At 59.9% G+C, this 27,480-nt stretch overlaps 1 protein-coding gene across 1 annotated transcript in view; it reads right to left on the bottom strand.

Moving 5' to 3' along the window:
- ADARB2 (adenosine deaminase RNA specific B2 (inactive)) overlaps nt 1-27,480 on the bottom strand; it is a 349,296-nt gene that overhangs the window by 76,997 nt on the left and 244,819 nt on the right. Inside the window, exon 3 of the mRNA XM_046011463.1 lies at nt 20,562-21,463. Coding sequence (XP_045867419.1) covers nt 20,562-21,463 — 902 coding nt within the window. The remainder of the gene's footprint in view (nt 1-20,561; nt 21,464-27,480) is intronic.

The following is a 27,480-nucleotide window of genomic DNA, read 5'->3' as shown; positions in this document are numbered from 1 at the left end:
CACGCAGAGGCAGCCGGCTCCCTAATGACCCCGTGGCCTAGATATTCCCAGCATGGTGGAGATTTCACACACTTTTCGTATTTCCAGGAAAGGAAAAAGTTCCAAAACTCTGAGTAAATATGTCTTAGGGTTTAATGGCTCTGGAAGCGTTTTCATATGAATAACTTCACTTCGCAGAAGACATCCCTTTCTTGGGCACCACCTTCAGATCTGGGTGTGGTACGGAAGATTGCAGCCCCTTTGGGTAAGTTGAGTCCCAGAGCAGGGCTGAGTGCTTCTGTTGGCCTGTCTCTGGTCTCGGGGGGTGCACGGCAGTGGGGTGCAGGCAGGACTGGGGCTCTGGGGAGAAAGGGTCCGTTCGTAGCCCTGCTGCTGCCCGGCCCCAGGCTGCTCCAGTCTTGGCCACACTGTGGTAAGGGTCCCCTCTCTCCAAGGTCCTCCATGCCCGGGACACCGGGCTCCTGCTGACGCCGATCTACAGGCATGTGAAAACGAGGAGAGGGAGCCCCATCTGGACGGGTTCAGAAAGTCGGCTGCGGGTAAGTCCACACTCTGCCCGGCTGGGCAGTTGGAGGTGGTGGAGAAAATACTGTAATTTCGTTAGACAAAGTGAAATGCATGTCGTTTCCCAGTGTTTGTTATTATACGAGTTTCACAGGAACACGACAAAGAACAGAACCAAAACCCGTTCACAGAGACTGTGCCCGTCACAGTAACCACGGGCTGGGGGAGGACAGGACCGGCTTGGGGCGCACCGTGGGTCCGTCTCCCCCCCAGCACACGCCTGCGGGGATTTCCTCTTCAGTTCGAGTGCTGGTTGCTTCTCCCGCCAGACGGAGAGCGACTGCGTCCACGCCGGCGCCGGGAGTGACGTCGGAAAGGGCATCGTCTGCCAGAGACAAGAAACGCTGCGTTGGGAGCTCCCAGTTTGGGAACTTACCGGGGGGCTACTCGCCACTCACCGGTCTGTCCGCTCAACTGGAACGTTTGTCCGTATCAGGACTCGTTGTAAAGGGGGTGAAAAGTGGACCCGTGCGGCAGGGCGGCCAGGTCTCAAGATGGCCACGCTCAGCCTCTCTGTGGACGAGTCTCACCGCGTGAGTGTCCGTCACGTCTGGACTTGGGAAGAGTCAAGTTTCTGGGCCGTGGGCGGCCGTCCTTTCCCCGGTGAGGAGCGCTGGGGTCACGCTCCTGTGTCTGATTCAGCCACGGTGCCGCAGGCCTTCCGCTTGTCCTCGCTCCTCGCACGTCGCCATCCCTCTGTGGGGGAAGGTGCCACGTGCTTGGATTCGTGGCTGGTTCGGGGCAGCCGTCCTGCTTCTCCCTTGCCGTGTCAGCGGCTTCCTTTGGGTGGATTCCCAGACTGGAGTCCCTGTGTCTGGCCTGCCACACCTCCATGGTGGGTGGCCTGTGCCGGCCTCGTGGCACCCTCACTGCGGGGGGTGCTGGGGCGCTGGGCTCACCCAGGCTCTGCGTCCTGTCGGCCTCTGGCCTGAGCTTCCTGGCCACCCTGTCAGAGTGGAAACCGTGTGGTGATGTAGTGTCTCCTCCAAGGGGTGGGCGCCCAAGTATGTCGTGTGGCTCTGGCATCCAGAACGTTCTATGAGCAGAGCTGGCCTCACAGTTTTTGTTCATGCAGCCAGGTGGGGTCCCGAGAGGCTCTCACTTCCTGAGGAGAGAAGCCGGGGCGCGGGCCCGTGACGCCACAGAACAGTTGTTTAGACTTTGGGCGAGTTTGCCCAGAGCCGGAGGGGCGAGCACTACGCCCTGGGGAGCTCCCCAGCGAGGGCAGAGTGGCCGGGTCCTAGTGGTCACACGCACAACTGAACCACCGTCAGTGGAGAGGGCTTCCCGCGGAGGCTTCCCCCGGCTCATGGGCTCTCAGAGCTGTTGCCAAACTGCTGGGTCCTACAGATGCGTGCCTTTTCCATGACGGGGCAGACGGAAAGGCGGCACGTAGAAATAACGCAGGCGATACAGCCGTTCCCCAGGGAGAAACGCCAGAGCACGGACGTGGGGCAGGAGGGTGAGAAAATGCCCGTGTCCTGGTTTTTGGGCCGCCGGATAGAAGCCTCCGGGGAGTGGGCCGCGTGCGTGGGCGTGAGATGCTGCACGTGGGGCAGAGCCGAGCCCGCATCAGCCCAGGGCTGCTGCCTTTGGTCCTTCTGTGGGGGCGTAGTTAAGGTTCGGGGTCGCCATCACACCACAAAATGTCGCTCACCCACCCCTTGGACAGCAGGTCTCACTCCGACCTCCGTCTGTCACACGGCTCTGTCGTCAGAAGCCAGGATACGTCATCAGAAGTGAAGCCCACCCCGTTGACTGCGGGCCTCCCGTGGGATCGCGCTCGCGTGGGCCTCCCCCCACCCACCGGCAAGTGCAGGCTCCAAATCCTTCCTGCCTCGCCGTGCAGTGGGCAAGCCCAGGGGAGCCGTCCCGGTTCCGGGGACTGTACCCCAACCTGTGATCGAGAGTGTCCCGTCGTCAGCAGGGACCTGCCGTTCGCAGAGGCTGGATGACGCCTCCGTCTCAGGGCACAGTTCTGACCCAAAACGTGGTGCTCTGTTCTCGGGAGAAGGTCCAGCTGTCAAGACCCTCGTCTGGAGCTGAAGACAGGGCTGGGAGCCCCCGTCCTGCCGTGCGAGAGGAAGGCGGTCAGGGACGCGTCGCGGACCCTGCCTGCCCACGGTGGGGGTGGTTGTGGGGATGGTTGAGTACAGGGCGGGGGGCAGCCATGGGGAATGAGCGGTGCCACGAGAGCCCGAAGCAGAAATAGCTGTTTTCCCCGCTGTCCTCTCCTCAGAGCAGCCCAAACTTTGGGCTCGGGAGACACAAATTGGTCCCTGGTGAAATTTCTAAGTAACTCAGCACCAGAGAAAAGTGCAGGTCTCAACATTCCTCGCTCTGTCTTTAATGAAAGTCTCTGAAGCTTGGTGAGAGGCGACAGGAGAGCTGGGAATCATTACCGACGGGCCATAAACTTGATTTCCTGCGTTTGGTGCTAAATCTCTCTTTCTGCTGCTGGAAGGAGCTCCGCTTGTTTGTACAGACTTTGTGGGCACCGTCCATCGTGGAAACGCTTTTGTCTTTGCCAAAAAGCTCAGAGCTGCCTGGGGCTTGGCACCAGGGGGACGGTAGTCTGAATCCAATTTCTGTGTCTCTCTGTCTTCTTATACTTTCTCTAGTTCTTTGGACTGTAGGGTACCTGGGTTGGTTTTCTCACTGTCTGCTACTCGAGTTCTAGGTCCTGGGACATAATGATTAGTTTGGGCGCGTCGGGGGGAGCCACAGTGAGCGACGGTGAGGACAGAGCGCGCAGTGTCTGCTAGGCTGATCTTGAGGTGGGAACAGAAGCATTAAAAGGCACCAGCCAAGGAGTTTTAGCACAGATGGCCGTCTGGGCTGTTTACGGAAGGAAAAACAGAGGACAGATCCTAACAGCCACTGAGAGCTTCATGGCATGTGACGGGGTAGAATGTTCTAGGTCTGCAGTGGTGGGGGTCTAGGACACCTGGACTTGCCGCCCCTCTTGAAGAAGGAAAGGTGTTGCCCCTGTAATGATTCCCACCCAAACTATGTGAGGAAAAGCGTTTGACATTAGGATATATCATTTCCATTGCAGAGGTATTTCAAAACTCAATTTTGAACTCACGTATTTCTTTTTTTCAGAATGTGGACGAATAAGATGGCGCCCGCATGTGGCGTGTCCCTGAGACGGGACCCCCCCCCCCCCCACCCCGTCTATGTGGCACAAAGGGAAAGAGTGAGGACGGGCTGACCTCGTCTCAGCGCGCGGGAGTAAGGAAGTAGTGCGTCTGCGGGGTCTGTCAGTGGACGGTTTTTAAAAGCGAGTCTGGGCTTGAAAGTACTGGCGGTCAGCAAAGGGGAATGTGCTTTTCCAGAAGCTACTTCTGTCTTGTTAGACGCGTTCATAACGAGGACAGTCAGAAGGCACCGGGACGGACCCTGCGCGGGCTGTGCCACGGTCACCACCGACTGCGCCGCGCGGAGGCTTTGAATTTGTGAAACTGCACAGCCAGGATCTGTAGGCTGAAAACCTCCATATGCTAATGGAAGGAATCAGGGACGACCTGAAACAAGAGAGACGTGCGCCGTTCGTGACTCGGAAGCCTGGATCGTCCAAGTGTCCGTTTCCACGAAACTGACCTGGAGCTTAAGGCAGCCCTTCTCAGAACACCAGCAGACGTTTCTGTAGCTGCAGACAAGCTTATCCTACTTCACACGTGAAGGCACAGTCCTAGAGTACCTCAAACATCCCATTTCAGGAGAAGGGGAGGGAATCCCTCTACCCGGTGTGGAGGTCTCCTGGCGGCGTGGGGAGCCACACAGAGCAGCTGAGCAGACGCACGGCCTTTCCACAGAGCTGGGGCAGCCGCGTCTCCACGGGCAACGCCCTGCCCCCCACACCCCGCAGCGATGTGTACCTCATGCCTCGTACAAACAGTAACTAAACGTAGATCGTAGACTTCAACTCTTAGGGAAAAATGCAGGAGAGAATTCTTAGGATCTACTCCAACAAGGCAAGGAACGCGTACACGTGGCACCAAAAGCACGAGAGGGGAAGCTGGCGAGCGGGGTCTCACAGCAGAAGGTCTGCGGGACCCGCCGTCGTAGGAGGATGCGAGGGAAGCCGCCGAGGGAGAATGTTCGCAAGCCCCGTGTCAGGCGCGCGCCAGTGTCCCGAGCGCACAGAGGACACTCACGATGCGTCTGGGGGAGAGAGAATGAGAAAGTGACAGAGACGCGCGGAGAGTGTGAGTGACGACGTGCAGACGCCGAGCTGTTTGGCCCCGCCTGTTGCTGGGGAAACGCGGCCGGAAAGCCCACGAGACGCTCCCACACGCCCGCCAGAGTGGCCGCCTCGAAGAGCAGCGACACCGCCGTGTGCCGGCCGGCCGGACCCGGGCGCCCCACACTGCCGCGGGACGCACGCTGGGGCCGTCACTCTGAGAATTGTTCTGCACTTTCTTGTGGCACTAGGGATGGGATCACTGTACGGCCCGGCCGCTGTGCCCTTGGGCGTGTGTCCCAGAGAAGTGGACGTTTACGTTCTCACACACGAACACCACGCGGACGCTCGGAGCACTGGACGCATGACTGTCCCAACCACTGGACGCATGACTGTCCCAACCGGGGGACAACCACGGTTGTCCTTCACTGTGTCAGGTTTAAACAAACTGGTCCGTTCACACCACGGACACCGCCCAGCCATATCAATGGAGTCTCGGTCCGCACGGCCACTGGGCGACGGCCAGGGCTGCACTGAGAGGAGAGACCGACCCGCGGGCGCGCGGCATGACCGCGTGTGGCTGTGGTGGGAAAACACACAATTACAGGAGTGGGCGATTGGCAGGTGCGAGCTTTAAGGGAGGGGGCTGGGAGGCAGGCGGGTGTGGCTGTCGAAGGCAGCGGGACGCACCTGTGGTGACGGGTGTCCTGCGCTGTACTGTGGTGCACCCACGACACCGAACACACGCCCACGCACATCTGTCCCGGGCCTCGTCCCCCGCCGACCGGCCTGGCCGTCTGGGGAGTGAACCGGTGCGTCTGCGGCTCAAGCAGCCTGAGTGTTCCGCGGAGGGCAGCGCCGGACCCCGGTTTGGACTGTGCGGAGCCCCGGCCCCTCGGACGTTTCCGCGCCGTGACCCCAGCCGTGCCGCCTCTTCCGGGTGCCCGAGAAGAGCCTGTGTGGACGGGCGCCTGGCGGCTGTCGGGGAAGAGCCGCAGGAGGCTTCGCTCCACGTTGAAATGCTCCCCTCGTTCGGAAAAGCGCGTGAGCGGTTCTCGTGACACTGCGGGACCCGAGCCTTTGCACGTGCTGTCGGCCGGCCGCGCCGCCTCTGGGCAAAGCCTCTGGCCCCCCACGAGCTTGTGCTGGGGCCTCCGTGCGGCGGTGACCTCACCCCCCGTGAGAAGGGCGTGCCCTGCACCTGAGCCGGGGGAGCCCCCAGGGCCGTCCTCCTGTCGGGGCCCCTTCCTGACCCTGGTCTGGCGGCCGTGCTCTGACCTTAGCTGGCCTGGCTTCGATGCTGTGGTGGACACGGAAGCATGACCCGGTGGTGACCGCGGAGCTCTGCGGAGCAAGCAGGGGCCTCCGCCGGGATGAGAGGAAGAGCAGGCCCACCTCTGGTGCAGCGAGGTCCTCTGGGCCCTGCGCTGGCGCGAAGTAGGACCACACATGCGCACAGTGAGCTAAGCCACTGCTTCCCTGGGGTGAAGTGTGGGGGCCCCGGGATTAGCTGGCAGGGGAGAGCGGCCGGGGGGACCGGGAGGGGGCAGCAGGCTGCTGACGCAGGGCAGAGCTGCTCGTGGCCCAGCCGCACAGGACGGTTCCAGACAAGGGTGGGGACGTGGCGTCCAGAGGCGTACTGGCGGTCTGGCAGACACCGCGTCATTTTGCCTCCTGCTGGTGGTTAGCTGGGGGGGACAGGACAGCCGGGACCTAGGCGGGGACTTGGAGGGCGCCACGCCAAGGGCAGCTCTTGGGGCTAGCCTGCTCGGTGTTTCTCCTTGTTCCTGAAGAGGTCCAGCTGTGGCATAGCCCAGGGGTCTGAGTCACGTCGTGCTTTGCAGATGTTCCCGGAACAGGGTGCGGACGGAGTGGAGAGGCTGCCTTGCCGCTGTCCCCCGTCGGATTGCTCCGTAGAGCTCGAGCCTGGGAACCTCTTTCTTCTCGACGCTCAGCACAGAGCAGCTCTGCAGAAAGGTGGCTCCAGACGCTTGTCACTGAGCCGACGTAGACGTACGACACGCCGAGCTCAGCTCCAACTCAGTGTGGAGCTCACACTCGGCGTGTGCGGCCGAGGCTCCCGCGTGGATGAGGGTTAAGGCGGCGCAGCAGGATGGCATTTCAGCACCGCGGAGAGCTGCTCGCCCCTCGCCCGCTGCCCGTGGAGATGGAAAGCTCGTCAGACTATTTATTTCCAAATGTAAATCCAGGCACTGACAGTCATGAAAGTGTGGATAAAATAAGGAAACCCCTGCTATTAGCTTTGTGCCAGCGACTCTTCAGGGTTTAAATAATTAAATCAATTAAAATGCATCGTTTGTTCAAAATCTTTCAGACTGGAAGCAGGAGGCCCCGGCGTTTCCAGGGGTTTAAGCATGTGTCCACCCGGGGCGGGGGTCAGGCCGGCCGGGGAGTGTCCTTCCCAGCGCGCCAGGGTCTCTTATCCAGGTTTCCAGGCTGGCTGTCGCTCTCAGACGCACACCTTCCATCTCCCTCCTGGTCACGGCTCCGCCCCATCAGTTTCCACCCAAATATTCTGCTCTGCATGACTGCTTGGGGAACGGAGAGTGCTTATGGACAGCTGCCTCGCTCTCGCGTGGTGGCTCTCTGAAACACTGCGTCTTTGCCCCGTCTGAGAGCCACGTGTGGCCGCCTCTCAGCCCGGTGCCGGCCCAGACTCCGCACATCAGGGACCAGCCTGGGTACCTGGTTTGTGCCTTAGAGACAGGACTTGGTGCAAGTGTTCCCGCTGTGTTGGAGCAGGCTCAGGCAGGGGCTGGCCGTCTGCTGCTGCTGTCTGCCGGAATGCTCCGGAACGGTGCCCGTGGTTCAGGTCATGGGTCTGGGGAAGCTGTGTGGGAGAAGCGATCTGTTTCCTTCAGTTCTTCCTGATCGACACAGACGTCACTAGACGTTTTCAGACTGAAGTGACGTGTCCTCTTCCCTTCAGGGCTACTTTACTCTCTCCCTATTTCCTTGAAAGCAGGGGATAGCTGCATAATCGCCGAGTTTTATCCACATTCTTCTGCATCTGAAGAAGACGGGATAGGGACCCCTTCAGCAAGGACTGGCAAGTCAGGTTTGACTGAGCCTCACGCTCACCCGATGTCCCTCAGTCACTGGAACAGAAGTCAGTAGTCTGTGGCGTGACGTGTAACGTGAGGTGGACCTTCCTGGCATGGGCTGGTCATAGCCATGGGCTTGGCGATGCCGTGCTAGGGGCCTGCGGTCTTCTTTCTAAAGTAGCTGTGAGTGTTCATTCCACATACACACATCAGCCTATTTATACATGGTACAAACTGCTCTATTAATGTAATTTGTAAAATATACAAAAAATAGAAGTTAAAAAAATTAAAGAATAAGGAGACATGCCCCATGAATGAGGGGCAGAGGAGAGAACTCTCTTAAGTTGAGAAACAACTATGAAAACGCACGGCTCACTTCACACTCCCCAGTGAGAGACCGAAGGCTTCCACCCAACCATTAGGAAAAAGACCAGCTTGTCTGTCCAGATCACCGCTATTCAACAACATCCTGGAGTTTCTAGCGGAAACTGTAAAGCCGTTACCAGGAAACCTAGGGGTCCATCTTCATGATCTTGGTGAGACCAAGTCACAAAAGAGAAAATGGGTCATTTGGGCTTCGTCAAATTTAAAACCTTTCATGCTTCAAAGGATGTCATCAAGAAAGTGCAACGGCAACCCTTGGAATGGGAGAAAATATTTGCAAGTCTTACGTCTGATAAGGGATGAGTAGCCAGTATATATAAGGGAATCTTATAACTCAGAAAATAAAAGACCCAAATAAAAACAATCCCAAGGATCTGAACAGGTTTTTCTCCAAAGAAGACGTATACGTGGCTCCTCAGAAGACCCCCCAGATCCTGAGTCGTCAGAAAGGCAAGTCTGAACGACACTGACTTGCCATTTCCCACCGACGGGGCGGCTGAGAGACAGGACAGACGACAGCGGTGTTGTCCAGGCTGCGGAGAAGCCGGAGCCCCCGTGCACTTCCAGGGGGAAGAGAGGCCAGAAAGTTCTCGAGATGTTAAGTACGTTTAGAAACAGCACTTTCCTGCTGGGTGATACCCGGGGACGTGGAAACGCATGTCCACACAGCAATGTGTGTGCCAGTGCTCAGAGCGTCGCTCAGGACGCCGGAAAGTGGAAGCCTCCCGCGCGCTGGAGGGATCCACACGAACGGATAAAGACAGTGAGGCACATCCATAAACTCGGATGTCATTTGCTATGAAAAGGAATGAACAACCGATACTTTTTCCAGATCATGGACGGACCTCGAATAAAATATGCTGTCAAAGAAGCCAGACCCAAGAGGGTTTTTGGGGGGCGGTGGAACGTCTAAAATTAGATACTGGTGATGGTTGCACAACTCTGAACATACGAAAAACTATGGGTTCACACACGTTGAAAGGAAGAATTTATGGTACTTGGCTTAGCTCAGAAAACTGCGATAATGAGATTAAAATGCAAAGTAATAAAAGCTCTAGATTTTCTTCTTTTACCTCGACGCACCGTCGACACGCACCACACTTCAGAAATGTCACCACATAGGGGTCAGTGGGGGGCCTGCCCGTCTGCAGTGGTCCAGCAAGCAGTCCGGTGTGTCAGGGGCTCTGGTGCCGGCTGCGGTGGCGGTTCCGCAGCAGTGTGGAAGGCTCTCGGAAAAACCACCAGTGAAATTCTGAGGCGACGGCACGTGGGTGCCATAGGGTTGGTCTGACTCAGAAAGCCACCGGCCGTCCATCCCGCTTGCACGTGTGCACATCCGGGCAGGGAAGCCAGGCGCTGCGGCCCTGAACCTGCTGGCAGGAAGACCCGAGCGCTTGCTGACCTGCACAGGCCTCTGCGGCTGCTTTGGGGCGTCTAACAGATGCATGAAAAATACTGCAACGAAAAATGACACGTTTGTGATATTCTGACATTAGAATTCTCAGGACTCCAAGACCATCCCTGTGTTTCCTGCTGAGAGCAGAGCGTAGAGATGGAGAGAACTCCCCTCCCCTTGTGTTACACGTTTTGTAATTTTGTTTTTTTGATGACATCTGGTTAATTAATTCAGACAGGCTACATCAATTTGAGGAAAAACCTCAAAAACTTTCGAATTCTTTCACTAAATTGACTACTTCTACGTAAAAATAATTTATGACACTGGGAGGCAAAGCTCCTGCGTCCCTTTCTGTAGGTTTTAGTTTACCCAGATTTTTCCTTGTCCCCTTCCCGTTGATAACAATAGCCAAAGGGGGGTACGGAGCAGGGATGCCGTTGGCGGAAGCAGAACCATCTGCGGGAGCCTTCTCAGACTGGCCCGCCGTCTGGGTCTGGGACCCCGTGTGCACTGTCGACTGCCCACGCCGGCTGCCAGGGACCATCGCAGAGCATGGTCCCTGAGCTCATTAAAGGAAAGTGCTCGATCGTTTCTCACTCAACTGCCAGGCTCATTACAAGTGCCCCGGACTTAGCTGAGTTTACTCAATTTTTACGAGCTCGCCCCTTGGTTCTGCTTGACTTTGGTGCTATAATGGCTTACTTTGGAGTCACCCTGTGTTACAGAGTACTTAGGCGGCCACGTTGTGTTGTGGGGAAGGATGAGGTTCAAAAAGGGCCCTTCTAGTTATCGTCACTGCGGCCCTGGGGCATCGGTTCCACTCCTCCCTAGTTTTACCGGACGGTGAAAGGGCAGGTGCCCAAAGTCCCGCAGGCAGTACCGCGTCCACGGTCTCGACGGTGTCCGTGGTCTTGACCATGGGGCCTCCCTCCCCGTCCGCACAGTGCTGTGAGCCCAGAACCTCTCTGAGGGCGCCTTTATCCTGCCCCCAGAATAATTTTTCTCATCACACTAGTACACAGCTTTGGTACGAGGCAGTGTGTGTGTGTGTGTGTGTGTGTGTGTGTGTGTGTGTGTAGCAGAGAAAGGGCACTGAGGAGGACAGATGTGGGCAGCAGCTAACGCCTGGGGAAGGCAGGCAGCCCACCAGCCGGACACCAGGAAGCCTCATGGAATAAGATGAGAGGGGCACGGGGTCGGGGGCTGCAGGCCCGCCCCAGACACACCGTGCCTGTGCCCCACACACACCCGCGGGCCCTGGCCACAGCTGAACCCCGAACGCGATCCACGCTCCCTCTGTCCCAAGGTTGGTCTGTGGACGTCTCCGGAGACCGACGCAGAGTCCCCCAGTGATGTTTGCACGAAGTGCAGATAAACTCGTGGAAAAGTCGATCCGTCAGAGGAAGCACAGTGAGGTCACTCGTGTGCGGGGTGCCTGCCCGTCACCTCGGGGCCGGCCGGGTCCCCTTCCCCCCGTCAGCCGTGGAGCGGGACGCACTGTGTGTGCTGCGGAGCGGGTGTCCGCGGATGTCCCGCCAGTGGATTGGCCCTCAGCTTTGTGTTACTTCGTGAACGACACGAAGTCTGAGAGCGCTCAGCCCCTCTCCCGGGTCAGATCCATCTGAACACGTGGCTGGTGTCTGGTGCCGCAGGCAGCAGCATCCGCAGTCGTCAGGCATGAGGCTCGCGGGTCAGAAGCCGCTTCCGAAGACTGGGAGTGCTCGCTCGTGCTCTGTGTGTGCACTCACAGCTGCAGCCCACACTGACCGTCAGGCCACTCCGCTGCGCTTCCGTTAAGCTTGGCAGGGCTAACAGATGCGCCGTCAGCACTTCAAGGTGGATTATTTCCTGCACTTTTGCACCTTTCCTCTTACAAGGAACGTTCTTTCACAAAAGCCAAACACATTTGTATAGAGTTAAAATTAACTTTGTATTTTTGCTGTGGTTTTCTACAGAACGTGTGGAATTTCTTTGCGCGTTTGCCGTGTGTAGGATGTGCTCTCATTAACAAACAGCCTTCGTTGTGCGGGGCTGAGTTAGCCCTCTCCTCTGCTCCCACCAGACGCTCAACACAGCTCTAAACAGCGTCGTAAAGCATAGTGTAATTATTTGTTTTCATTTCAAACCTTTCCTGCAGTTCAGTTCTGAAATTTTAGCATGAGTAAGAGTCATTTGGGGGTACTTGTTGGAAATACAGCCCAAGATATTCTGATTTGGCAAGTCGAGGCGAGGCGCCCAGTATCTGCATTTTAAGATATGACGCCCATGCGGATGTTATGCTGGGAATACTAGACCACAATTCGGGGAACACAGGGACCAGCTACGAGCAGTTCTCAAGAGGGAGTTCTTTATCCTGTTCACTCTGTGTTCCCAGCACTTGGCCCATCACCTGAGTCCGAGTATGCTCATTAAGTACTTGTAAAATGGATGGATGGACGGACGGACGGACGGACGGACGGATGGATACATAGATGGATGGATGGATGGGTAGATGGATGGACGGATGGACGCACGGACGCATGTAGGTGTGGATGGATAAATGGATGGGTACGTGGGAACCAGTCTCTTTGCAAGACAGTTTACAAGCCATTAACCGAGCTGTGCATAAACTCTGGCAGTCATTGACGTCTTTTCTAAACCTAAAGGAACATTCTGATCCATCTTAAATAAGAATAAATAAGTCCCTGCCTAGATAGGATAGAGTCTTTCCCTTTTTTCTGATTTTGAAAGTCATCAGAGCAAAAACTGCAAGCCTGATGATCTCATTGTTTTCGGCACTAGCTCATTGCCTTGTGTATTCCATTTAGTGCGTGCAAGTCAGAGAGATGTTCGCGTCCCAAATGACTGCCTTCCAACTGCCTTAACACCGAATTTGGGTTTGAATAGCACTAAATGGGTCTTCACATTGGGCTGTTGTGGTTAATATGACCATTCATAGCATGTTTCCATATATTTTCATGACAAATGTAAACATAATTAACTCTTATTCAAGAGTAATTTGGTTGTAAAATCCCGTGATTTCTAAACGTGTCCCCCATTTAAAGAAACTCCAATATGCAAACATTCAAATTTGTGGAATGCGTATAAATTCAGCATCAATTCATTTCGAAATGGTTCTTTGCTTTTCCACAGGGTTCAGCGCGGAGGCTTTCCAGCAGTGGGAGTCTGTAAACCATCCACAGCGCCTCTCGCTTGGCGGTCCGACCCGCCGCATGTGGCATGCGGTCGTACCTGAGCTCCTCGTCCCGTGCGTCCTGGGGCTGTCTCTCGTGCTCTCTGCGACTCTCCTGATGAATTTCATCAGTTTACCCTCAGTTCGTCAGCTTCTTAAGTACTTGGTGCCCAACCAACGCTCTAGGCACGTAGAGGACGTTTCTCCGGTTCTCGCACACCTGCCCGCGTGGCGGGAGCCCGTCGGCGTCTGTTAGATGAATGCTCTCGCTGCGGAGCTAGGTCATTCTCAATTACGACGGATGAGTCCTGCACGGCTGGGGAAGGGAAATGAAGGGTTTGCAGGCTCCTTGGAAATTCCTTCTTGTCATAAAGTAAGAACGACCTTTGCAACTCCATTTCCATTCAGCCCCTTGTGAGTTACGAGGTGTTCCTCACGGAAAAGACATTTCCCGGACCCCACTCCCCCTCCGGAGACCACAGACGTTCTCTGGAGCAACAGCCACGCCTTCTCAGTCCGCCGAGGGTCACCGTGTCAGGTGAAGTTTATCGCCGTCCTCAGCGTGAGGAGGAATTAGGCTCGGGTGGTTCAGCTCATCCCCTCCGCTCTCCCTCCGCCACTCTCAGTGGCCGTGGCCTTTGTGGTGGTCCTTCCGCCTCCCTCTGCTCCCATCTCCCGCGATGGGAACAGCACGTGGCCTGGCGGTGGAGGTCCACGGTCCACTCCGGACCCGGAAACCAGCAGGAGGAGGTCGTGGGACGGGCGATTTTAGCGTGAACTGGGAGAGAGGTGTGGTAGCTTTGTACCTAAGCAGGAGCTGACGTGCAGGAAGCCAGTTTCCAGGACCACGAGGGGAGGTGGGTGTGTGTTGCATACGTGTCCAGGCACCCCGTGCAGGGCTGTGCGGGTGGACGCTTCTCTCCAGATCAAGTTCCAGTCCTTGGCCACGCGGCCGCGTGTTGGGGTCCAGGCCCTGCCGCAACGAGGTCGCAGCTGCGTCAAGCACCGTGGAAGCTGGATGTCGGCTCCCACGACAGGTGAGCTGGACCCTGGCTGGTCGTCCCTGGAGCTCCAGGGCGTGGTCCGTCGCTGGGCGTCGGGGACCATGGCCTCCGGGCACGTTCTGGGCACGATTATTCCTGGTGTTTCCTCTCCGCCTCCCAGGTTGTCTGCTGCCCGCGGAGGCTGTGTGCAGGGTCGCGGGCACTCGGGACAGTCGGCCTCACCCGGCCCCACGTGAGGAAGCCTGTCGTGCTGGGCACCTCAGCCTCCCCTTGATGCCTCCTTCCGGGACCCCTGCCGTGCTGATCTTTGTCCACTGGGACGCTGGTTGGAAAAAGAACCACTTGTTCTGGGCGCGGGGACCCAACCCGATGGCCTGCAGGGCCGAGCCAGCGAACAGGGCCGAGCCAGCGGACAGGGCCAACGAGCTCCGGAAGGGAGTCTCTGCCCTTGCTGCTGTCCCCGGCAGGATTGCTTGGGCCGGGCCCCTCTGCTGGTCGGGGGACGGGGTCCTGGGGCCGGGCAGAAGGCCTATCCCCTGCAGACCCTGTGTTGTGTCTTCAACTCCTGCTGTGTGGTGTGGGAGCCCGAATCTGTGCTCGTCTTGCTGCTGCCGACACGCACGTGTGTCTGCTCTGAGTTCTTGGTCCAGGTCCCCGGGTGGAGCCTCTGCCCGTGACTGTGCAACCTGAGCGTCGTTCGCCAAGTGCTTTCCTCGGGCGGAGACCATCTCCCACGACGCTCGGTGAGGACAGGGTGTGCTCCGGACGCAGAAGCCGGGTTTGTCATCGTGGGCGTTGTCCTCCGGCCCGAGGGAACACTCCTGCTCCTAAAGCAAGCCCCTCGCTTGTGGGTGGACAGGGACTTAGTTCTGCGGGCTTGTAACTCCAAGTGCTTGCGTGAACTCACAGTTGCACTGAGTGCACGAGTTTAGGAAAACGCATTTTCCCGATGTTGAACTGTGGGGCCAGGTTACCAACCAACATTCCACTCCATTCCATCCCAGACTCTGACCTGCTCCCTCTCTAAGCGGCGATCTCTCCGCCCCGTGATGTGAGGGAAAGTGGCATTTTGAAGCCAGCCCTTTGTGCCAACCCTGGGAGGACTGGAGCAGACGCTGCATTTGACCGGAAAGACAGCCCAGCAGGAAAGGGTCGGTCATCCGCCATGTCCGACGGCTACTGCTTAGCGCTGGGGACGCTGTCTGTGGCCACCGCCGCTCACCAGCGGACTGTGGGCAGACGGTTTAATGTCTCGTGCCTCCGCGTCCTCGTCTGTGCAACAGGACACGAGCGGCGCTGCCTCCGAGGACTTCGTGAGGCTGGGCTGTGCGATCGTACGTCAGGCAGGGTGGCCGTCCGGGGCCTGGGAAGTAACAGCTCCAGACATCACTGCCGGCCCGCAGCGCCGCCGCTGTGCTCCGTGGCTGAGGAACAGTGAGACGCGGGGCGGGGGAGCTTGGTGGACAGACGCTGCCTAATCAGTCAACTGTAATGTTAACTGTATTTGAAGATGCCAAACCCGGTGCTGGGAACGTTTAAGCTGACAAACATACCCAAGTCCTGTTATTTAACAAACCGGGGTGCCTGGGGGGCTCAGTCGGTGAAGCATCTGCCTTCGGGCAGGTCGTGATCCCAGGGCCCTGGGAGGGAGTCTGGCATCGGGCCCCCTGCTCAGCGGGGGGGCTGCTTCTCCCTCACCCACGGCCACTCCCCCTGCTTGTGCGCTCGCTCTCACTGTGAAATAAAGAAAATCTTTGAGGAAAATTGCAGCAAATGTGTTGCAGTGAGAAGTAAGATGGGTGAGGCGCTCGTAGGAACATACCGTGCGCACGTTGCCTGCGCCTTGAGTGACCCGCGTGCCTCTGGAGATGGGTCGGGGCCGCGCGGGTCTCCTGCAGCAGCAGGTGCCTGGATGTGGTGAGGTCAGGACCTAGTCCCACTCCCCAAGGACACAACAGGAAAACAGCTGAGGAGCTGAACTCCTGTCAGACGTGGAAACGAGACAACGCCTTGCTGGCGTGCAGAAGAGGCCGACCTCTTCCAAGAGACTGACTTGGCGTCCACAACTGTCCTTCTTCTCGTGGGACCCTCAGAGCTCCGGGACTCTGCTCAGACGTCATTCAGGAATTGCCCCAGGCCGGTCCCATGGCCGATGGCAGAGTCAGCACCGGTTGTCCCTCCCTGTGTCCCCGGAGCCCTGTGGGGAGGACGCCTTGGTGTCGGCTGCTGGTTTTGGGTGTCCTCGGGGAAACCAGCGTGGACAGTGTTAAGCCGTTTCAAAGCCAAGTGGATATGATTTTCCACAGCTCTCTGTTTTTAATTTAAGCCTATTTAAAATTTGAAGGCCCCTCTATCGCTAATTTGTGATGGCAATATTAATTAACGGTTCTGCGTTATGGCGGTTAGGACGCCACTCGTGTCGAGTGAGAGGGACTAGCAGGAGGGCGAGATCAGAACAACCGTCTGTAAAGTGGCCAGAGGCAGCTGGGGGTCACCTTGGGGTTTGGGAGAAGGACGGCACATTTGCACAAACATGCTGTTAGCTTCCGCCGCACAGCTGGGGAGAAGGCAGGAACAGTCCCCTCGGCCTCGTTCCGCAGCGAATTCTGGGGGCAGCTTCCAGGAAAGGGGCCGTGCGCCAGAGCTCTGGGCCACATTCGCTCTGAAATGCTGGAACTTATAGACGGACGGTTCCTCTCCATCGCACCCTGAATGCCCCTGGGTCTCATCTCAGCCCTGGCCGCACATAGGGGAGCAGAGCCAGGCGGGATTGCTGCCCCGCAAGGATCCCCGGAGGGCGTGCACAGGTGGAGATACGCCCCCTCTTACTCGGGGGAAGACGAACCTTTGAGACACGTGGAAATCGAAACAAGACGAAACAAAGAGAAGCTCCCGCAGGTCAGTCTCTGCGCTTGTTTCCTGAAACCACGGGGTCAGGTACCCACTGTCCTTCGAGGCCAACCCTCCTGTCCACCGTGGGAGGCACCGGGGAGACGCCTCTCTGATGGGATCTCCGGCTCCTAGGACGTCCGCTCTTTTCATGCTGGGGTGGGACGTGAAGGCCAGAGGCAGATACAGATTTTGGGATTTTATCTCTTTTTTAGGATGATGCTTCCAGGGAACGAGTATTTAGAGATTATCCTTGACTTCTAATGAGGTTGTGTCCCGATAAACCCATTGTAAATGGAAAATATCCTCAAGCCAAAAAGGCATTTAATACGCCTAACCTTGACCGTCCCAGCGGAGCCTCACCAGGCTGAGATGTGCTCAGCTCGCTGGCCTCCGCCCACGGTTGGGACGAATCCCCGCCAGGGCGCCTACACGGGAATCCCGTGTGGACGGTCTCACATAGTGTGTTCCGTATGACACTCACCGTGGAGAGCCGGCGGCGGGTATGGGTGCGGGACGGCTGTCTGTGGACCAGCTGTGACCCCCATGATCATGGGGCTGATGGGAGCCGCTCAAAAGGCAAGCGCGCCCAGGATGAGACTCTAAACCCAAACTCAAAACTTGAAGAATGGCTTCTACTGAGCGCGTATCGCTTCTGCACTGGCGCAAAGCTGAGACATTGTGGAGTTGAGCCATCTTGGGTTGGGGACCGTCTGTAGACGCTGACGCAGGCTCGGTGTCACTTGCAAGCATCTCGTGAGCTCAAGGGGTCCTGTACTGAGAAGCAGCACCAAAAGCAGGCTAGGAAAGTGGGCCAGCTACCTCCTGGTCTGCCCTGGCGGTCCTTATGCACGGATGTTTGCACAGTGCACAGCCCGCACACCTGTGTGGGAGTGTGATCGACCCCCCAGGTCTGTACTGTGTTGTAGAGAATTTAATCAAGTCTTGGTCTCAGCCCTCTGGATAAGAGACCCGGAGCCAGATCTCGGGAAAGTAAAGGAACGAAACTAGCTCAGTTCTGAGAAATGCCCCCGTAAAGAGTTGGTGAAAATCAGACCCTGGAGAATACCTGCCATACCGTTGTCCCCGGGCCTGCCGCTCTTCAGAACCGCCTCCTTCAAACTGGCCGTGGAAGCAAGTGCTACGTGGCTTCCTGGCGGGGAGGGACCCTCCACCTGCAGGCGCAGCAGGGCTGGTGCTTGGGTGACCAGCACAGCGCGGTGGCCTCTCCGGACAGGCTGCTCGTGGGTCCTCAGCCGAGGGGCGCTGGGGAGCCTGCTCTCGCCCAGACTTGTCGTCAGGACAGAGCGAGCCTCTGGCATGCCGTTCCAGGCCCGCGTGGACCTGGTCTCCAGGCTGAACGGGGCAGGGGAGCTGACCTCCCTGCGTGGAAAACAGAAGCGTGGGGGTCCTGCTCTGCGCCCCAGCACGTACGCTCCGCCCCTGACCCCGTGAGCCGTCACAATCGAATCCTTCCTGCATTCTCCTTCACTGACGGGGGGCTTCCGGCTTCCAGCAGAGAGCACTCTGGGCCTTTGGGGAGCACTCTGAGCCGGTGCTTTTGTGACCCACCACACTCCCGGTTGGTCATCCCGCTCACCTAAGACCGCCCTGTGTGGGGCAGAGCCAGGAGTCAGGGCTGGGAACGTTAGAATGGCTGCTGTGGGCTCCGGGTCGTGGGGACCTGCCTTTTCCGGGAGCAGGGCCAGGCCGGGACTGCTGGCTGTCTCTCCCCACACAGGTGCTAACAGCACAGTTAGGGGTGAAGGGTCGTGCCTTTGGGGACATGGAGCCCAGGGCCACGGGGGAAGCATCGGGCAGAGCAGGGAAGCAAGTCACGACTTAGACTCTTGGGATCTCTTTTTCGAATTAAAGATCAGCCCCTGAATCCAGCCCTGGAATCCAGCCCCCGAATCCAGACCACGCCCAAGACAGGGATTCACATTCTGTAAAGCGCCCAGTGAAGCCCGGCCCTGGGTCCCCTGGCCTGCTCGGCCCCACCCGGCCCTGGGGCGCAGGGGTGAGGGAGCAGGTAATGAGGCTGGAGCACGGTAGGGCCTCGGCTGTGACGGGTGAACCGCAGCCTTCCCGTGGCTCCGCGCCCTCCGTCATCCGGCCGGGGTGGGCAGCGGACGTCAGAGGAAAACAGTTTCAGGCGTGGCTCTAGGTGACGAGCCGCATCCTGGGTCCACTGGCTGTCACAAAGCAGTGGTGCAGCCGGGCCCCTCCCTCCAGGCGCTCAGGGGTCACAACATGAACGGACAGGGCATCGCGGCTAGAGCTCACGGACATGCTCCAGCCTACAGGGGAGCGGGCACCGGGGCAGTGGGGGAGGCGGGATGGGTGGCCCGCTGGGGGCGGGGACGAGGGGCCTCCTCAGGATGGGGCTGGGAGATGTGGCGTGGCCAAGGTCGTGCGCAGCCCAGGGCTCACCTGCTGCGGGGGGCATCGCCCTTCCTCGGCGCTGTGGGCGGACTTACACCACAGGGTCCCGAGTCCAGGGCTGGAAAGGAGCAACGGCGGACACGCAGTGGAACAGGGGTGTGGGAGGCGAGAGCAGGGCTGCAGGCCCCACCCCGGGCGGTGCTCTGGGATGGAGTCGGATGCCGTGCTGCTCTGAAAACACCGGGTTTACCTGACCGTGCGTCCCTGGGAGGCGGTTGAAGGGCAGGGCAGGGGCCGATGCGGTCTGGACGCCTCCAGCCTCTCCTTACAGTGCTCAACTAACCTCCGAAAATAGTGGACGGAGCTGGGGGCCGAGGCAGCAGGGAAACAGGGTCGCTGTTCGCGGTCTCCCTCCTCCCGGACCCGGCCATGGGGGTGGGTCCCTGCCGGCCTCACGACTGTCACCCTGACGAGGGAACGGGGACGCTGGCCGGGTTGCCGCTCCGCCTGGGGGTCCATCCTGGAGCTTTTCGCGGGGAGGGCTGCGCAGCTTGCTCGTGCTCCATGGCCAACTGCCCCCCCACCCCCACGTGCTGGTGGACTCGAAGCCACACGGGGCCACGTGCTCCCTCACTGCCTGCTTGCTCCCTGCTGTGCCTGGCTGACCTCTGGGTCTGACCCGGGAGCTGTGGCCACGAGCGATACCGCAGCGTGGGGAGAAATGGTGGATTTCATCCCCAAGTCCCTGCAGGACTGGGAAGGACGCCGTTGTTTCCAGGTGTAAGGATAGTTCCCGCCACACGGACAGTGCGACACGGTGTTTCCGAAAAAGCCGGGGTGAGCCAGGGCGAGAAGCAGACACTGTTGCGATCAGAGTGGCCGTGACATGACCTTGACATGACCATGATGCCGGCTCCCAGCCCCCTCCCCCCGAGCCCTCTGCTGCCCACCGGCCGAGTCCCCGGACCCCACCTCCATCTGGCCTGGCTCGGGCGCCGAGGGGACCGTGCACGCACCAGCCTGCCTCTGGCCTCACGGAGATGAGGTGAGCCACACCCGTGGGGCTCTCTGGGGCCCCAGCTGGAGACGCCCCCGACCGCCCCCGTCACACACCAGGTGGGCTGCTCTCCCGCTGTGCTGCCCAGCAGCCGGGTCCCTGAGTGGCCCGGGCAAGACACCAGGCGCCCTGCTGCTCACCCAGGCTCTGGGGACCAGGGCCCCGCTCCTTGCAGGGGGTATTGCTGTCTCAAGGGCGAGCTTGGCTAACACGGAGTCTGGACACTCTTTACACTCACACGCTCACGCTCTCCAAACCCCCAAACATCAGGCCTAATGATGAGGCTGGGAGACGGGGCCTTTGAAGGGCGCCGGGCAGAGCCTGGCTTTCCTGGAGGAGGTCGCGCGCCCCAGGGGAGCCTGCGGGCCGGGAGCAGAGGGGTCTGCCTGCTGCCCACCGCCGCCCCGTCCTCCTGGCTTCTGAAGAACGCCGCCTGCCCCGGCCACCTGCGCGTCTCACCTGCGGCAAGAGGTGACTTCTGTTCCTGCTGGGAGTGTGGCCCGGCAGCCGGATGTTGAAGAGAGCCTGGAGGGCGGCCTGAGCCGCCTGGCCCTTGGCCAGCTTCTTGCTGCGTCCTGAGCCTTCGAACGTCCTGCCGTCCACGCTCACGGCCATGACAAAGCGCTTGGCGTGCTGCTTCTCCGCCGGCTCTGCGAGGCACACGTAGCGCAGGCCGGAGCGCAGCTCGTTCAGCACGACCACGGGGTTCCTCTCGCCTGGGGCCGCGGGGCCGGGCCTGGGCCTCTCTGGCCGGGCCGGGCCCACCAGGTCCAGGGGGTGGCCGAGCAGCCGCCCCCGCCGGCAGGCGGACGACAGCAGCCCGGCGTCGGCGGGGCGGCGGCCCGGGAAGGCCTCGCTGGGGGCGGCCGGCTCGAACTCCTTGAACAGCGTGTCAGGGAAGTCGGCCTGGTCCGAGGTGAAGTCCGTGGACGGGCCGGCGCCGCTGCCCATGGCCAGGTGGGCCTGGCAGGCGTTGGGGAACTGCACGAAGGACCTCAGGGCCAGCTCGGCTGCCCGCATCTTCGCCTTCTTCTTGGTGGGCCCCGTGCCCTCGAACGTGAGCCCGTTCACCTCCACGGCCACGGCGAAGACGGGCGCGTGCACCGGGCCGGTCTGCGACACCATGCGGTACTGCAGGCCCGGGCGCAGGTCGTGCAGCTGCACCAGCGCGTTCTTGGGCGCCACGGACCACGACAGCTCCTTGCAGATGAGCCGCAGCCTGCACAGGCCGTTGCCCTCCTCCAGGGGCCTCTTCCTCTTCACGCCCGGCGCGCCGCCTCTGGCCCTGTCGCCCGCGGGCAGGGGCCGCGCCTCCAGGTTGCTCACGTTGCGGTTCTCCTTCACGTCGGCGCTGCTGGTACCTGCAGGCGAGAAAGACAGCCGTGACCCCGGGCCCTGGCAGCTCGCGACGGGCGGCAGACAGCCTCGCCGTGCGGCACACCTGCGCCCCGGCGCCCGCGCGGCTGGCCTGGGAGCCGTGGGAACGGCGCCCCGGAAGTGGGGGGGCCAGTGGAAGGACCCGCATTCCCGGGCGGGTCTCGCAGGGACGCTATCTGAGAAGAAGGCTGTTGGGGGGCGTGTGCGGGGAGCGCGGCCCCCCGCGTGCTGCTGCTGTCTGCTGCTCTGGGCGTGGGCTGGACGGGTCGGGGCTGAGGCCAGTTGCCCGCCCTGGGCCCGGGCGACCCTCAGCATTGCCCCAACCAAACGGCCCGGCGGCCCCGTCCTCCCATCCGCTGTGGGCAGCGCTGCGGGTCGGGGAGGCCTTTCCCGCCGAGGGTGGTGTGGGGGAATGGCGCCGTCCCCATGCAGCGGAATGCTGCGGGGCACCCAGCTGTGTTCGTCAACGGGGCGAACCCCAGGAACGTGCTGGATGATGGAAATAGCACATAGATGAGGGCGTCGCTGGTGTGTGTTACACGGACACAGACACTGCAGACTGTGGGCCTCTCGCGTGCGGGTGGAGGTTCCTGATGTGCCTACGTCCCCGAGACACAAGGAGGAAACCATGCGGGCTCAGAGGGTCACTTCCTTTGTGTCTGTGACGGCTCTTTTCTTCCTTCCTTTGCGGGAAATCGTATGAAGGGAGTTGAGGAAAGCCATCCTTGGCTAACTGTGGGTCGTGAGTCCATGTCACGATCATTTCACCTCCGTGGACTGGCCATCTTGGACATCTCACGGCCGAAAACGTGGTTCTGTTTTGGAAACCTCAGGCATGGATCGCTTGGGGATCAAGGGACAAGAGTCCCGATGGCTCCGCGGGTGAATGTGCGTCTGGTGCGCTGACTCCTCAGGTCTCTGAAATCCTCCGAGGGCAGCCGCGGTGAGCGGGGCTGGCGCCTTTCACGGAGCATCCCTGAGACCTCCACCTCGCTGCCCTTCTTCTTCCTAAAATCCACCCTGTGTGGGGGTCACGGCCCTGTGTTCTAGAAGGAGCCCAGATGTGGGCTTGCTGGTCAAGATGGGAGGGTCCCAGGAACATTTGCGGCTGCTCTAAGGTTGATTTTGTGCAGAATTGTCCATCGTTTTCTTGGCTCCTTCGCAGGGTGTCCCTGTGCTGGGCTCTGGGCGGCTGTGAGGCTGTGGAGCGTGGTCGGCCTTGGGCTCCAGCAGACGTGGGAGGTGAGGCGGCCCCCTGGGGCCAGGCGGGGCCTGTGCAGACGTGCGCTGGAGTCGGGAGTGAGTTTGTTCTTGTTAGACACGGGGAAACGGGGGGTGCTTTTTACACTGGCCCGTAGCTCGTGGGCAGACGTCGTGTGGGCTCCCCAGTCCCGCCCCGGAGCCGGTCCGCAGGAAGCATGCTGGGCTCTGTGACCTCGCCCTCGTGGCCTGCTGGCGAAGAACATAACAGAAACGTGCCCTGTGCCGGTGGGGAGGAGGCCTCTGTCGGGGACACGCCCGTGGGCCTGCTGGCTGAGCTGGACGGGCCGCGGTCCCCGTTTGCGGAGCGCCCCCGGCAGTGTGCTTCGACGCAGTGTCAGGTTTGCGGAGGGGACTTTGTTCAAAGGCGGGACGCAGAGGGTTTTCTCGGTTAGAGGTCGGTGCCCTCCATGTACAGCCTGTTTTAGTAGAATAATCACCGTCCAAATATCAGGCACTTAATCTCTGCCTCTTCCGTTAATCACTGCGCGTCCCAGGCGGGGCAGCCGGGAGCCCTGCCACGGTGGTGTTTCAGGCCAAGATGCAGCAGACCAGATTAACCACGCGGTTTCTCCAACTGAACGTAAAGATGGGAAAACCACAACCCAACCCAAAGCCCCATCCTAGATTGTGTTGAAAATTGCTGGGAGCGCTTTAATTTCTCATTGGTTTCCCGCAGGGTGGGGATCGCTGGGACGGTTCGCGCCCAGGAAGTGGGTAGCGTATCAGATGACCTCTGTCGCCTTTCGAGGCGGAAAGGGTTATCGTGGAGGAGCCGCCCTCGGACGGACGCTCCCCTCCACCCGCACCGACACTACTTCTCCCCTCCCTGCCCTACGCATGGCAGCCACGGTCGCCGCCTTTACCGTTGTCCGTGGCACTGGCCACGCTTATCGGACTGTGGCCCGGAGGCCCTTCTATAATATCCAACAGCGAGTGGACACAGTGGGCTTCTGGGTCCCGTCCCGGACGCTCTGCCACAACCTCTGGCTCCTGCAGACACGCAGCCTGGGTTCGGCTCCCCCGCCGCGGCCGAGCGCTCCGTTCCGCTGGCCGCGGGGTCTGAGCATGGTCGGCAGAAGCGGCAGGAGGCCGGCAGGTCAGCGGTCACGCCGCGAGCTCGGGGTTCCTGTGCACGAGAACCCACGTCCCCTCTGTCTCTCAGGGGCGTGTGACCAGGGGCAGGTCCCTCCACGTGTCCGAACTGCACTTTCCGAGAATAGCAGATGTGGGTTTGAGGAGCGCGTACCCCGTGACAGTTTTCCGAGCGTGCCCTGAAGGAGCCCGGGGAGGACGTCCGGCCCAAACCCTGACGTGCAGGAAACACGTCTCCTTGTGGGGCAGAAGGAAAGAGGCAGACGCTCTGACGCTCTTCCTTGCCGTCTCCCCTGGAATTCCGGGACCCCCAGGAAGCAGGGTAACGGCCTCTGTCCTGTCAGAGTGTGTGGGCTTGGGTGGCTGCAGGCTGTCCCAAGGCCGGGTCTGAGCACATCCCTCTGTCGCGGAGCCCACAGGCCCCAGAGTGCAACACAGAACACCCCGCGTCTCTCCCTTTCGGTCGGCATCAGAGCTCCGGTGAGTCAGTGGCCATCAGGCTCCCGGCACAGTCGGAGGGAAAACGGCCTTTGTCTTCTGGGAGGCTCGGTCCCGTGGGACGGACGGACAGATGCCTGTAGGATGCGCAGTGAGTCCCGGTCCCCAGAGGAGGGATGGCGCGGGGCAGGGGAGGCTGCCTGGGGGGAGGGACCCCACCCGCACCGCAGCTCCGGCTTGCCGACCCACGGGCCTGCTCTGGGACCACACATGCCGCTTTGCCGGGGCCACCAGGAAAACCCGATGCCCATTTGTGGGCGTGTCGCCGCCGCGATCCCACACGGGTTTCTTATGGGACCCAGTTCGGACTTCATAAATGCAGCTTTCCCTCTTCCCAGGGAAAGGGGGTCCGTCCAGTCCCCTCCCCGACCAGGCAGTGGTTCTCACTTTGCTCTCCGCTAGCTGATAGGCTTCCCTACTCTGTTGTCAGACGAGCCAGCAGTACCTGCCCCACACGCGCTCCCTGGGTCCGGGCCCCGCGGCATCCATTATACGGGGCTCCTTTCCCAGCCGAGTCTCTTGCTCCTGGGCCCCGTGAGCCACACCAGACCTCACGGGCGGCGTGAGCACCAGCTCCTCTGTCTGGAGGCCGCAGGAAAGCATGCTGGCGGCCGAGGGGGGCACACAGAGCCTGCCATGCGGGGCTCCTGAACGGCTCAGGGGACACAACCCGTGCAACGGGGTTCTGGAAATGGGATCCGTGAACGCCACGGGCTTCCAGGCTGTGTGCTTCCCGATGACCGATCGTGGCCACCGTGGAGACGACGGCTGCCCCTGTCTTGAAGGAGTTGACAGAAGGGAGGCAGCCCACCTGCCCGGACCCTCCGTGGGTTGTGGGTGTAGACCTTGGCACTAGAATGTTTATTCCATGATAAAAACGATTCCTTTCTGAACACGTACTTGTACACTTGGAACAGCTCAAACAGACAGGACATACTAGGCTGTAAGAATTAGAAAGTCCTTTAATCCTACCCTGGAATTCATTCTTCCAAATAATTGCTCTACGAGCCCGTTGTAACCCGAGACGCGCAGTGGGTCTGCAGGCGGCTCACCTCCCTGCATGGGCCGGATGGAGGGTCACTTGTTCCACGAACCTGTCCCCACTCTCCGTACGCATGCATTTGGCATGCAGACGTTACCTGCGGGCAAATGATAGCGGGCAGAGGCGGGGGCAGGACGGGGTGATGGGTCTGGGGGCCCAGGACGGCTCCCCCCACCCCACGGAGCCCCCACTGAGCCTTCAGTCGCGCTGGAAGATTTCCGACTTGGATCCCACATGCCTTCCCTCAGCCAAGTCCTGCTCTGAGGAAAGCACGTGCAGGTGTCCTGCACGCCCACGCCGGTCCAGGGAGAGTTCCCTCGTCCTCCCTGCGTCGGACACGAGACCTCCACCGACGGTGGCTTTGCAATTCTGAGAGTCACTTGTGTCCTTCCATTGTGGAAATTAGAAAAAAAGCAGGTGAATAACTTCAGACTCCATTAGACGGACACCACACGCGCCAGCGGCAGAATGATCGCCGTGATTTAAAGGCCGCCCGGTGCCCAAGAGACACAGGCTGAGCGACACGCGGGAGGACGTGAAGCGGCTGTTTCCATTCTGCGCTCACGTTGGTCCGTTTCCTGAGCCCGTGCATGCGTTCTCCCTCTTGGCGAAAGGAGAGGTTCCACACGTGCAAGAATTGCATTTTAGTGAGAAAGTGCAGAATTTTATACTGGTGTGGCTGCAGCTAAAATTTTATTTTTCAGGTGAAAGATCTCCTCCCAGAGTAAGGGCAGACCAGCAGGCTGCCCTTGTGTGTTGGCAGCGTCCTTCCAACATGGACAGGCCACGTGGAGGGGGAGGCCCACGCCCGCGGTCACGGCGTCGGGCTCCAGCAGGCAGCTGTGCCCACGTATCACGCACCTGCATCACCCCGTCTGCTGTCCCCCTTTCTGGGGCCAGCGTCTGTCTGTCTGCTCCAACTACGCAGCCAGACTTCTCCAGCTAGGCACAGCACGGGGTGCTGTTCCGTGCGTGTGGCCAACGGTGACGCTGTCGTGGCTGCAGGGAGTAGGACACCAGGACCCAGCCATCTGGTCTGCCACATTTGCGTCAGATGGGGACCCACAGGAGCGAGGCCAGCGGCCAGAGGGAGGCCCTGGTGCTTCGTGGGTGAGAAGCTGCGTGGGAAGGGGGTCACTGTGGCACATCCATGCCGGGAGCACTGAGAGGCCACGTGGGCCGGCTTGCAGAAGCACAGGTCTGAGGCCCCGTGTCACCAAGAAGGTGCTTCCTTTTGAGGACGTGTCTCACGTGGTCCTGGACGTGGTGGTTGCCCCACGTGGGTGTGGATCAAGCAGGTTTTGTGGGTGGGTCTTCCTCCCTCCAGACCACAGCGCAGGGATGACCCATCCTCGGGTGGCCTGGGTCAGTGGTAGGCACAGCGGTGACCGGCCAGGGCAGTGACTCAGGCCCTCTCAGCGTTTAAGGAAAAAACTTTCCGAGTTGCCCGCTCGGGCAGGAAGCCTCACCAACGTGCTGCTGTCTAGGACACCCGTAGCGGAAACCCACCCCATTGATGGCTGGCGTCCGGATAGGTTGAGTGTCTCCGGGCACTGACCCCTGACCCCAGCTCTGCACTTGGCAGTGGGAGCTCAGGCTCCAGGGACGAGGCACTGAGTGCCGGTGGCCATGGGAAAGCCAGCCTGACGGTGCCCAGGTGAGCCACACAGGAGCCGGCCGTGCACCTCTGCCTAACCGCGGCGCAGACACGCCTGCATCACATGGCTGCACGGATAAAGGACGCTTCCCGGTCGCGCTCACCTCTACCGCACAGGTGCGCTCACGTACAGCACACGCCACCCGCGCCCTGCTCGCCCCGCTCACTCCTCTCCTACCTCCCGGGCGCCTGCTTACCTGCGGCCGGGACTGTGTCAACGGTATTAGAAGGCACCGTCAGGCCATTGATTGGAGGTTTGCTCTGAACGGTGTTTGGGAATAGGGTTTTCTAAGTAAGGATTTTCCAGGCGTTACAAAGGCTTTCTAATGTGTAATGAACAATTAAAAGTCATTCTTCTCCGTAGGTTCCCACCGATTAGGGGAAACAACCAGTTTGTGCGTTTACTGCGTTCCAGGTTGAACGTCTTCACATACGGTCCCACGCGATCT

Source organism: Meles meles, chromosome 7 (assembly GCF_922984935.1).
Source record: "Meles meles chromosome 7, mMelMel3.1 paternal haplotype, whole genome shotgun sequence".
Classification (NCBI taxonomy): domain Eukaryota; kingdom Metazoa; phylum Chordata; class Mammalia; order Carnivora; family Mustelidae; genus Meles; species Meles meles.
The sequence above is the reverse complement of the archived record's forward strand: the minus strand, read 5'-3'. Positions and strand labels throughout refer to the sequence as shown.